This window comes from Rhopalosiphum padi, chromosome 3 (assembly GCF_020882245.1).
Source record: "Rhopalosiphum padi isolate XX-2018 chromosome 3, ASM2088224v1, whole genome shotgun sequence".
Taxonomy (NCBI): Eukaryota; Metazoa; Arthropoda; class Insecta; order Hemiptera; family Aphididae; genus Rhopalosiphum; species Rhopalosiphum padi.
This window is the reverse complement of record NC_083599.1, coordinates 26,501,559-26,514,098: the sequence shown is the minus strand read 5'-3', so window position 1 is coordinate 26,514,098 and position 12,540 is coordinate 26,501,559. Positions and strand designations below refer to the sequence as shown.

At 25.4% G+C, this 12,540-nt stretch overlaps 1 protein-coding gene and 1 long non-coding RNA gene across 2 annotated transcripts; one reads left to right on the top strand and one right to left on the bottom strand.

Moving 5' to 3' along the window:
* Positions 1-3,333: 3,333 nt before the first annotated feature.
* On the bottom strand, positions 3,334-4,698 carry LOC132926385 (uncharacterized). The gene is made up of 3 exons (XR_009661425.1): positions 4,148-4,698; positions 3,955-4,084; positions 3,334-3,562 (listed from the first exon to the last, which is right to left on the bottom strand). It is a non-coding gene; the product is annotated as an uncharacterized LOC132926385 (long non-coding RNA).
* Positions 4,699-7,011: 2,313 nt separating this feature from the next.
* On the top strand, positions 7,012-11,285 carry LOC132926464 (uncharacterized). Its single transcript, XM_060990823.1, has 8 exons — positions 7,012-7,232; positions 7,434-7,614; positions 8,334-8,480; positions 8,694-8,836; positions 8,894-9,038; positions 10,265-10,419; positions 10,901-11,056; positions 11,156-11,285. The coding sequence occupies exons 1-8, from the start codon at positions 7,059-7,061 to the stop codon at positions 11,261-11,263; spliced, it is 1,209 nt and encodes a 402-aa protein (XP_060846806.1). The 5' UTR covers positions 7,012-7,058; the 3' UTR covers positions 11,264-11,285.
* Positions 11,286-12,540: the final 1,255 nt, after the last annotated feature.

Here is a 12,540-nt window from a genome sequence, read left to right as displayed (position 1 = left end):
TTTAATTTTTTTAAACACGATGTCAGAGCAAGGACTGTTAATTTTTTTTATTATTGTACAATCGGTTTTTTATTTGATCTAGACCAGCCTTATACTATAATCATTAAAAAAATGTTAATTTTATTTTTTATTTATACCAAACATGTATCAAATTTAACTAATTAGGTATTCTAATTATATATAATTATAATTAGTATTTAATTTAATTTTAATGAAAATATATTTATTATTTATACATTTTTTTTAGTCTAAATTCAAAAAAAATTTTTATGAAATTCTGCCATCCTATTGGTGAGGCTTATTGTTTACAAAATTGTCAATGAAATCATTGTTTTCAGCTCTACCAGTTCATGAGCTACAAATATCTTCGTGGGTCCTGATGTTTAATGATTTATGTTCTTATCCAACCCTATCTTGGATCATCCAAAATATCCCATAAATTTACCAATGTATTTAATTTATTTCAATTTTTTAACAATGGTTGAGAAAATATTTTGCTCAGAAGATAATGATATACTAAAACTGATGTCTAAAAAAACATCTATTAATTAACATATATTTCACAAACAAATAGTGTGAAGTAATATTCAAATTATAGTTTTAAGAAGACGACATCATTAGTGTTAGAATAGGAATAGACCTCTCTCTCTTAGAATCTTAAAAATAATATAATACTATAATGTGTAAAGGTATAATTATAACATGGATACTTATAATCATAATTCAAAAGCCCCTTATCTTACCCACACTTGTAATACTAATTACAGATTCTCAATGTATACATCACATACACTATAAACTATTTTTTTTTTAATATATGATTGAGATAATAACCACTAACACAAAACGATAGTTACTGCCATAATATAAAACAATATTTTAAAAAAAAATAATGTTTTGTACATTGCCTGTCACCACCATCACATCTGAGCAAATTTTTTCTATCAACTCTAAAAAGAATTAAGACATATTTAAGAAATGTCATATCTGAAGTGAAAACAAAATAAACTAACATTTTTTACATTATGAGGACGTTATACCCGTATGTGTTGTCTCTGTCTTACTAATGTATATCATACCAAATGTGTGTTCAGCTTTAATATTAGAGTAAAATATTTACCTACTAACAAATTTAAAGCTAAGAATATTCTCTAGGAAATGTCATATGCTTTTATTAATATTATCATTTTAAAGTGATTTATGAACAATTTAATGTTGTAATATTTTACATCAGTGGCTTATCCAGAATTTTTCCAGGGGGGGTGTCATAAATCATAATTATATGTGCACAATTGACTTTTTTTTTTTATTGTTTTCATTGTTTCATAATTTGAACAGATACTTATTTTAAAGTGGGGTATCATATCTTCCTGACACCCCCCCCCCCCGTGTACGTCACTGTTTTGCATAGCTATTACTCACTTTAAAATGATAATAGGTAAATTTACTCTAATATTAAAAATAACATCACAAACATTGTTCGGCTGAACACAAATTTGCTATAATGTACGTTAGTAAGACAGAGACAACACATGCGGGTATAACTTCCTCTTATGATTAAATGCTTGATTAAAAGTAAAATTAAAATAAGGCCATTTCATTTAACTATAAATTTAAATGTGTGGCTTGGCGTGGCGCGTTGGCTGCTACCAGTCGTGGAATGCGACTGGGAGTAAGTAATACTAGTACCCGGATGGGTGACCATTCGGGTTCTTAGTAGTTAAAAACCTTGCCACACTTATACACGTGTTTGCAACCGTAACACAAACTACCATACCACTAAATCCCTACCACAATTTCATAACCCCTACAACAGCTGATGGCCTTAGTCGCCGGGCTTAAGTTCAATAAAAAAAAAAAAAAAAAAAAAAAAAATTTAAATGTAATACTTTAAGCCATATTTTCAATCCATCGCTATCAATACTGTCTGTATATCACATAATTACTTAACTATTTTGTAGGCCAAATATTGTGAATGTGATTTGGTTTGTATTTCAAATTTCAATAATTAATGATTATTAGTTAATTTAGTCAAACTACTCAATTGAATAAAAGGCTTTTATTCTATGCATTTTTAATATTTATAAATGTAGAAAATTTACCTGAGACAAAAAATTGTTTGATTCATTTATTGTTAAGTTAAGGAACAATTAACACTATTTAGTATTTGTATTATATAGTTAACATAAAATAGTAGATTCATTATGTATTTTTATATTGAAACCATTGTAGTTATAAAAATATCATACAATTACATAATAAATTGATACACAATATGATTTTTTTTAGATTTTTATTTTTATACTCGTAGATTTTGGTTGAAAAATACAATTTTTTAATTTTGACATTATAACATAGGAAAATTAACAAAAAACCTTAATTCTTTAGTATTGGTCCTATGAACCTATATGAATTGAAGCAAATCAAGAATGAAATAAATAATAATTATATTTTTCAATCACTAAAATTTGCCCTAAATGATATAATAATACTAAACCTTCTATATTTAAATTAATGAAAGCAATAATAAACTTATCATTAACCCTATAGAAGAAAAACACATAATTTAAGAATAAAGCTAAACTGTGACAATGATTAAAAACAACAAATATAGGTACCATACGCCATACAGTTACAATATAATATGATAGTATGATACATTATTTTAAAATAATTTCAACTTATTATAACATCAACTTTTTAAACCTGCTTGTTAAACCCTATTGACTTGAACCAAAGAATTAAAATGATTGTAAGTGTAAAAATCAAACTATTACATTTATAATTAAAAAATTATTATTATTATTATTTTTATTATTTTTATTATTTATAAAATGAATGTAATGTAGTTCTAATAAATGGCACTTTTCCCTAAATATCTTTTTAAAGGAGTAAATATCTAAATATTTTTGATTTCATAGATTTTCATCATTGTCTGTGCGTAGGTATCAGCATTTAGCACTTTATATGTTGTATCAAATAATTATTTTTTAGATTGGTAGGATTCATAATGAGTAAAAAAGTGTATCTAATGTACACCACAAACTTCATCTAAAACTTATGATTTATTTAACTGCACAAAAATTACATAATTACATACCAGGTATTACTATTGATTATATAAACAGTATTACATAATTCTGTTATACTGTTTACATTTTGGCAACCACTCTCCAATACCTAGTTTATTTATCATTAGTTATTCACATCAATACAAAATCGATTTAAAAGTGTTAAACATGAACAAATGTTTATAAATTGATTAATTTTTCATTTCAATCATATAAAAAATGATATGTAAATTTCCAAAATTTAAGAATGAAAACTACAAGCTTAAGGTATAACTAATCTTTTATTCAGACTTTTAACAGATCTTTTTGTTACTCTACTATTAATTTAATTTCAATTACATTCTATAACCATTACACGTACGTTGCATAAAACCATTATTATTATCAGTATCTTCTAGTTCATTTTCAACGTACAAAGTTGATACTTCCAAATGTGGTATGAATGCCAATTCATGTCTCAGCATCCTTCGAGTGATCTGCTGTACTGCCATCTTAAAAAAATTAGTCAGTTAAATTCAATATGTATAATGGTTGGAGAAATAATAATAATGATTAGCAATAAAAGGTAGTAAAAATCTACCAATTTGTTTTGTTGAATTTGAAAATAAAATAAATGTAAATAAAGAGTACACTTGTACATTAACTGAAACTTGCTGCTTTTCAATATGGAAAAAATATGAATTTGTTATATTTGTAAAAATTCTCATACAAATCTGTGTTTTATAGTGCATTTAAAATATCAGGTTAAATGATTCATAATAAAGTTAATAATGGAAAATTAGAATCAATTTCTCGATCTAGTATTCATGGTTTCTAGACATTAACTCTTTGTTACTCTACTATAAATTTAATTTCAATTAAATTCTATAACTATTACACGTACATTGCATAAAACTATTATTATTATCAGTGTCTTCTAGTTCATTTTCAACGTACGATGTTGATACTTCCAAATGTGGTATGAATGCCAATTCATGTCTCAGCATCCTTCGAGTGATCTGCTGTACTGCCATCTAAAAAAATTAGTCAGTTAAATATGTGTAATGGTTGGAAGATAAAATGGCACTACTACACACCGTAAACAGAACGAAAACCTTTAAATGACCACTAATACGTGGACAGCACTGAATAATTCAGAAATGGAAACAATCAAATTAAAACTAACAGACAAACTTCATAGTTATTTCAAAATATTTGAAAGCAATTTACAGTTGAAACTTAAATACAATTCCGAACGCATCAATGCAAAAAGATATATGAAATATAGACTTATGACCGATGATAAGAAATAATAATTGTGATAAGCCATGAAAGATACTGGCCTGTTTATGCGTTTATTCTATGAGAATTTCTGCCTGAAGAGTGCAAAAGAAAATAAATATGTTTCAGGATAATTGGCAACGTCGTTAAAGTGGTGTTTGCACTTTCCCCTCCAATCCACCACGACCGTATGGACAACGAAATCGTTATGTTAGCAAGTAGTAACCACGGCTATAACTTTGTTCAGTAAATACGTCATCAAAAATCCAGCAGTCTTCTTAGATAATATTTTTTAGCTAGAACCCTTATACCATGTTACCACAGACAAATAAATAAAAATATTCAAATATTCAAATATTTCTTTAAATTATCCTAAAATATAATAGTTATAATTGTTACATGGAATCTTTAAAAGAATAAAAGCAAATGACTTATAAACGTTAGTGTTGTACATTTATACATTATATTAAAATTAATGTGTATAAAAAATAAATATTATATATAGGTACTTACTAAATATTATAAAAGAATTAATTAAAATGTTGACAACTGAATTTTGTTAGAAAAATATTTACTTACCTCTTATGTAGTTGTTAATTTTGAAATTTTTTTTTTACTTTTATTAGTTTTTTTATATTCATTATTTCTAGCATAACTATGTTGTCTCATACACATATTTATATACATTATAAATATATCTATAAATATTTCAGTTTTATGAAGAGCACATGGAAATGATAAATGTATGTTTTCTTTTAGAAAAAATTCTTCATATGTTTCGGTAAAAGGGGGACTGCTTTTTCTGAATGTTTCATAAAACACAATTCTAATGCTTCTAAAATTTTAAATCGTGTTGGGGGTGAACTAAAAATCCTTTTGTTTTAGTATTAACCAGATCTTTAGACCAGACTCCCATTTAATGATGATATCAGTGTCTTCAAAATGGGTAGCACAAATATATGGTAACTATTTTTAATAGTAAATCTTAACACTTCTTCCCACTTTTTCTTCAAATCCTCATTTTGTGGTACTTTAAAAATAGTTTTGGAGATGGTATGAAGTTCTCTCACACAACAATAGTTTGGCATATTTATATTTGAAAAAAAAAATGTTTGTTTTATTAAAATAATAAATATATAATGCAAATATGTAGTACACTATAGTCTATTAATATAAAAATAATAAAATAACAAAAGAAGCCAGAACTTAATAAATAGTAATGACTGAATAGTAATTATAAATAGTCCACTAAATCATAAATACGCATTTATTTGCGGCAAACAATACCAGTTATCAAAAAACAATAATTATGAATAATTTTTTATACATAAATTTTATTTTAAAAAAAAGCGGGATTTGAAAAATAATACACTACAAGCTGGAGGTTTTTGATAAGAACATTTAACACCGTTTATTTCTGCAAACCACTTTATGCCGTCACGCAACCATAGTATCGTGGTAGCAACACTGGTGACCACCATATTTTTTTGTTTATGGCTGTTGTAGTTGAGCTACTTACGTAAACAAACGCTCATTCTCGAAAAAGTGGATAAATTTCAATCTTTGTCATTAGTGCATTACGCTTTTGTGTTATTACTAATCACTTTGGTTTTTCCGGTTTTGGACGTTTTGGTCATTGCCAAGATAGGTAAGGTTCGTTAAGTCGTTTCTCGTTAGAAATTATTAGCTTAGCTCACCTAGCATCTACGTATATTCTGTAGCTTAACATTTAACTGCTTGGAGGTATATTCAATTTTAATATAGCGTCAAGTTTTTGATAGAATCTCACACAATCGCAGCTATATAATCAAAATCAACCGATTAAATGTGAATGTTATGAAATTTCTGAATTTTTCTATCCGCTGACATTGTAGCATTATAATATCCAGAGTTTTTTGTAGGTTATAGTTCATTTACACCAAAACAAACATAAACCTTACCAGTAAACACACTCATCTTCTATTTTTCTAACCTTTCAAAATGAGTCGAATCATTTGTCTTCAGACACCCACACTTTCTTCCTTTCTGACCTATAATTGTTTTCTTCCTTTTATTGCTTTTGCGTAGTAACTAAAATTGTATTTTACTACTGGAATTGAGTAAAGGAACAGGATTTAAATTAATTTTATTTATACCGTTTAAAAGTATGAACATAAATATTACAATGTGTGAGTGTGTGACGTTAGTATTCAGTGGCATAAATTGGCCTCAATTTCTGACGGCACAGAGAAATATTTTAATTTCTAACCCATCAATAGTACAATAAATTTCCTTTGTAAAGCCTCACCTTATAATCAATTTATTTTCTTCTACCAATTTTTTTTTTTTATAAAATAATAAATAAATATCTTCAATATTTCTTATGGGTGCCCAAGCTTTCTGTCTCCTGTGTTCATGACGCCTATGGTACCAATGTACCATGTATACATACAACATTTTAAATATAACATCAACTTAAAACTGGCTTGTAAAAATAAATAGTATTTTCATGGATAAAGCAAAGATATTTATGTACACTACTGAAGTCTTAAAATATGTAATAAAGAAAATCAATTTTTATTTTAAATCTAACCAATTGACAATATTAGTTTGGTTAATTGTTAACATGAACAATTTTAATTTTTAAAATACTCTACCTAAAGTTTACCCAAGAAAAAAAATAGAAAACCATCACAATAGTTTAAATCATGAAGAAACCATACAAATGGTTATTTCATCTTCAATGATATGTCGGTAAACAAGTTTTCAGTGTCCCTTTTTTTCTTTTTACAGATAAATATGGCTCCCAAGAAATCGGCTTATTTCACTTTCTTAAATCGTTATAGAGATTATGAAATTAGAAAAGGAAGACAACCTTCAAGCTACGAACAATTAAGTATTAGCTTATCACCAGTATGGAATGTAAGTAACCTCTAAATTGAATCATTTGTTTAGAAATATACCATTAAAAAAAAAATTTTACCTTTACCAATTTTATGACAATAACATCAAATTGCTTTAGTTATAACTTATAAATTATGATTAATATTTAATTATAGTTTGGCCACTCCTAGTATGATATAGAATTTTATTAAAGTTTATATTGACAATTATTGTTTTTAGAATATGACTGAAGGTCAAAAAGACAGATACAAAGTCCTTGCTAATAGATGTATTTCAAATACAAATCATAATATAGAACAGCCGTTAAATCATATTAGTAATGAAGAAGAAATTAGACTTGCTGTTTGTGACATGGTGAAACTTGTAGCTGAAATGTTTGAAAACATACCTAACGATCAGGGTAAGAACTAATATATTGCATTGGGACTGCATTCTATAAACTATAATTAAACAATAACAGTAAGTTCGCTAATTTAGTAAACACAATTTCTCTGCTGAATTACATTCGATTAAATCTTATTTTTTTGACAAGCTAAATAAGTTATACAGTAACTAAATAGTAACAGTATTTGTTGTTTTAAATTTGTCATGTGTACAACAAAGACTTGTTCTTTTTTATTCTTACTATTATTATAGTTTATAGTATATATTTCCTAAATTATTTTTTAATAATTCGGAAAATCAAAAAAAAATAAATAAATATTGGAAATGGAAATTTTTACACAAAACAAGTTTTTGACCAATCAATTATTTTAATAATAATATTAAAATATTCATAAATGTTTGTATTTTGTTTCCTGATTATTTTAAAAGTAATGAGATATTTCAATTTAGACTTTTGCTTGAGCTTCTTACACAACTTGAACAGATAAACATAAGTCCTAAATTAATTCAATTAATATTACTTTCGTGCACCCAGCATAAAAATTATAAATTTCTTGTAAATATCTTATAAGAAAGAAAAGAAAAACAAACTGTTGCATTATGTTATGTTATTACATTTTTTTTTTTTTTAATATAATGAACAATATCAATTAAATTTATATAGATAATGAACATGCATACCTATTCTAAACAAAATGTTCTTTTAGTTTAAATTGAAATAATTTTAATTTTCAGAATTATTAAATAAAAAGTTTATTTTATTACATATAAACTGTCATTCTTTTGATGAAGAACAATATTATTTTCCTGCTGAAATATCAGCAATAGAATTTAATTTAAAAAATGGGCTTTCTCGCACCTATCAACAAATTATTGGCTTTTGTAAGTATATAAAATATTATAGTAGTCCCCTAGTACAGATAATAAAAATTATTAATAATTAAATATTTCATTAATGATGTATCAAATTGTTCTTAAACATACTTATAATCTCTGCACTAGAGGGCCAGTTAACTTATTAATAAGTAAATAACATGGAACTAAAATGATTTTCTTAAAAAAAAAAAAAAAAACTAACTCAACTTATGTTTACAGCTGAAAATAAACTTAAAGGTTGTCCTCCAGGTCATCCTTATCCAATGAGAAGATATGCTAAGCAATATCATCAAATTGATTGTTTGGATAAACATCCGGATGATTACGAAAATATATTTTTCGAATTTTTAACATTTCTTAAGGTAATTGTGATAATTATATATATTGATAATTTTTAACTTTTAATTATATTATTTTAGGATGGAATAATCAACAAAACGGACGTAAAAGAAGGCAAGTTAGATTTACCATATTTGTTTACAGTAGAGTCCGATGTCGACGAGAATAATATAAAGAAAACAATTAATAGCTTGGAAAGGTTGTACTCCTCAGCTTTTCCTGAAGGTAAATGAAATTAATATAAATTTATTACGATCACAGTCTTTGAAGAATATTATACTATCTACGGTGCAGTCTAATTGCACTGAATTCAATTGTTAACATTGTAAAAGTTAATTTTTTGATAACACTAATGTAAATTAATTTGAAGTTTATATATTGTATCTAAATTAATGGTTACTTAAACAAAAGCAACTTAAATACCATATTATGATATAATATCCTCCAGTGGCAGTGCAAACAATTTTAATTTGTGGGACACGTTGGTGTATTAATACTAATGTGAAATAATACTACTAAATCTACGAACTATAATTATCAGATATCCATAGGCCATTGAAAAAATAAAACCTAGCAACTTTTATATTTTCCAACCACCACCTACCCACCAAATATTTTTCTGTAACACTTGTCCCACAAAATCACGGTCACGCTGCCACTGATATCCTCTTATGAGGACGTCGCAACCGCATGTGTTGTCTATGGCTAATTACGTACTACATGGTAAATTTTCGTTCACCAGTTTCAATACTTTGCTTTTAGTTTTGATATTACATTGAATTAACCTATTATCAAACTTTTAGGTAAGAACATTATCTGTGTTCTCTCATCTATCTTTTTTAAGATATTTTAATTTATAAGTGAGTTCTAGCATTTTCAAATGTTTAATATTTTTCATACTCATAAATCACTTTAAAATTAAAATTTCGTTAAAAATCATCGGGTGAATACAGATATTGTACTAACCTATAAGTTTAATAATAGGTCAATTCACTCTAATATTGAAAATAAAAGCACAGTATTTTGATACTATTGAATGAAAATTTACTATGTTGTACGTGTGTATTACGGAGACAACACATGCGGGTGCGACGTCCTATTAAGTAATAATTCTGGTTCTTAAAACAAGTATGTAAAAACTATTCCAAATAATAATAAATAAAAATTCAAATTCATGTTATAAAAACTGATTTTTTAAGCAATGCCCCATTCACCAAAGATATTAAACAGCAATCTAATACATAAGTGATTAATGTATTTTAGATAGGATTAATAATAATATCCATGGTAATTATTTATTTGATTATTAATGTGTTTATTTAAAGGTACTATTTAAATAATTACTAAATTACAAATTTTCATATAGTTATACAGTTTCTGATTATTACATTTGACTTATTTTAATCTAACTTACATTTTATAGTTTTTTAAATATGTATCATATTTTATAGTTGATGCTGAAGTTTGTAAATCTACATTCAAAATAGGAAATGCTGAGCAATTATTATTAGAAATAAAAAAAAAAATGAATCTACCTTCAGATGATGATCATCATTTGGTTAGGGTTTTAGAATATGAATATTATGTACAAGCATTCTGTTGTAAGGTAAGTGTTATATTGAGTATTATAAATTTACATAATAAAATGTATTTTTAAATGGATTGTATAATAAATTATGTTCTTAAAAAACTAAAAATGTATGTCTGCTTTTGATTTCAACTTATTTTAATCCATAGTTTTTTTTTAAGTAATCACAATTTCAATAGTTCTCTTTAATCTTAAATACTATATTTATAAATATACATGTTTTATGGTGTAAAATGTAAGAACACGGTATTCTCAAATAGTATCTTTTAAATGTTTAAAACATGATTTCCATTCAAATAAAATGCATGTTAATGTTTTAGTTAACATATATATAATTATTTTTTATTCAGTATAAGTACCATTTAATGATTTTTTATTGAATTCTCATAATATACACATCCATAATAGTAATCTTCTTATCAAGTAGATACACATAAAATCGTTTACACAGTAGATAGAATTTCTCAGTTAATTTTATGAATGTATATTTTATTTGTAGTACCATGAATCAATACGTACTACTAATTTCAAATGTTCCAAAGCACGCATTATTCAGTGGATGACAAATATTTGTAATCACATAAATACATTTATTGATTTAAACCTTGTACCTGGCAGACATATGGCAGCTCGATTAAATGATCATTCAATTTTGGTAATGCTTACTTATTATTTATTTATTTATTACTTCATTAATATGTATATCAATGAAACAATAATTCATTATCCTTTATATTTTTATCATTTGTTTCAGATAATTGAAAATGCTCATTTGCCTCTCACAGCAGCAGATTTAAATTTAAACAAAAATGCTTCCTATTATGATATATTGCCCAACTCTAGAATATCACCACAATCATAAGTAATATAATAAATTAATTTCATTAGTACAGATAATATTAAGTTTTAAAATTATTTAATTTAAAATAAAAATTATGTTATTTTTCCAATTCTTAGAAAAATACATGGGTCTTGTTGTCATTTATAATTTATATAATCTTCCATTTTATAATATAGCATATACAGGATGATTATTTTAAAAAAAAAACAGTCATTATTTTAATAAGTTAAAATTTTTTTAAAAGAATTTAAATTAAAAAAATTTTATAATTTTGTTGGTATTGTATTTTTTGTTATTTGCATAGTATCCAAATTATTGTACCAACTATTGATTTTTAAATGACAACACCTATATGCTATTTTTAAAACCAGAAACGTAACAATTTTTTGTTATAAATGTTGGCGTTTATACTTTTTATTTCCAATAATCCGTTCACCAACCGATTTTAAATTTGTAATAAGAAATTCTTTTGCTAACTCAGGTATAGTTGAGCTTCTATACCCACAACCTTAGATTGTTAGTTCTGGCAACTAGCAAATTGAAATAGATTTCTTATTTATAGTCAGGACCAGCTATGGTATGGTGTTGCACTTGTACTACCATCTAGTGCCTAGGTTATCGATGCTTCGTAAATTATTATTATAAATTTTTATTATTTTTTCACTTTTACTGACTATAACTATTTTTAGTAACTACCTTGGATTATTAATTATTTACTATTGGATTTTAAAACACAATAAGTAACAAAAAAAAAGCATTACAAAAAATTAATTTAAACCTGGTATACAATTTAATTAAAAATTGAAAATAATTGAAATTAAAAAAATGAGTTAACAACTATGCAATTAGCTAGATTTTTAATTATGAAATTGATTCTATTATCAGACTAAATGTTTTTATATTAGTGCATACATACTTCACAAAAGTTATTTCGTTTAGATCAAATCCAAGATAAATATTGTACTATTATTAACTTTAAGTATTTAAGTATTCTATTTGAAAAACAAACATATTACTTGGATGTTGTGGTTTTAAATAAAATATATTACATTTGCAACATTGGCAACAAGCGTGCCAAGTCAGTTGTTTCATTAATAGATTATGGGTATTAATAATATTACTAAAATTATATACAATATTGAATATATGTATATTTTTAAATCCTGATAGTTTGCACTAATAATTTTTATATGATATTTAGATATTTTTTAATTTTCAGGATTCTGATTCAAATGATCAAGTTTGAAGAATAGTCAATTGAACTTATTATGTATTTTTTTGTTTTTAAGTATATAATG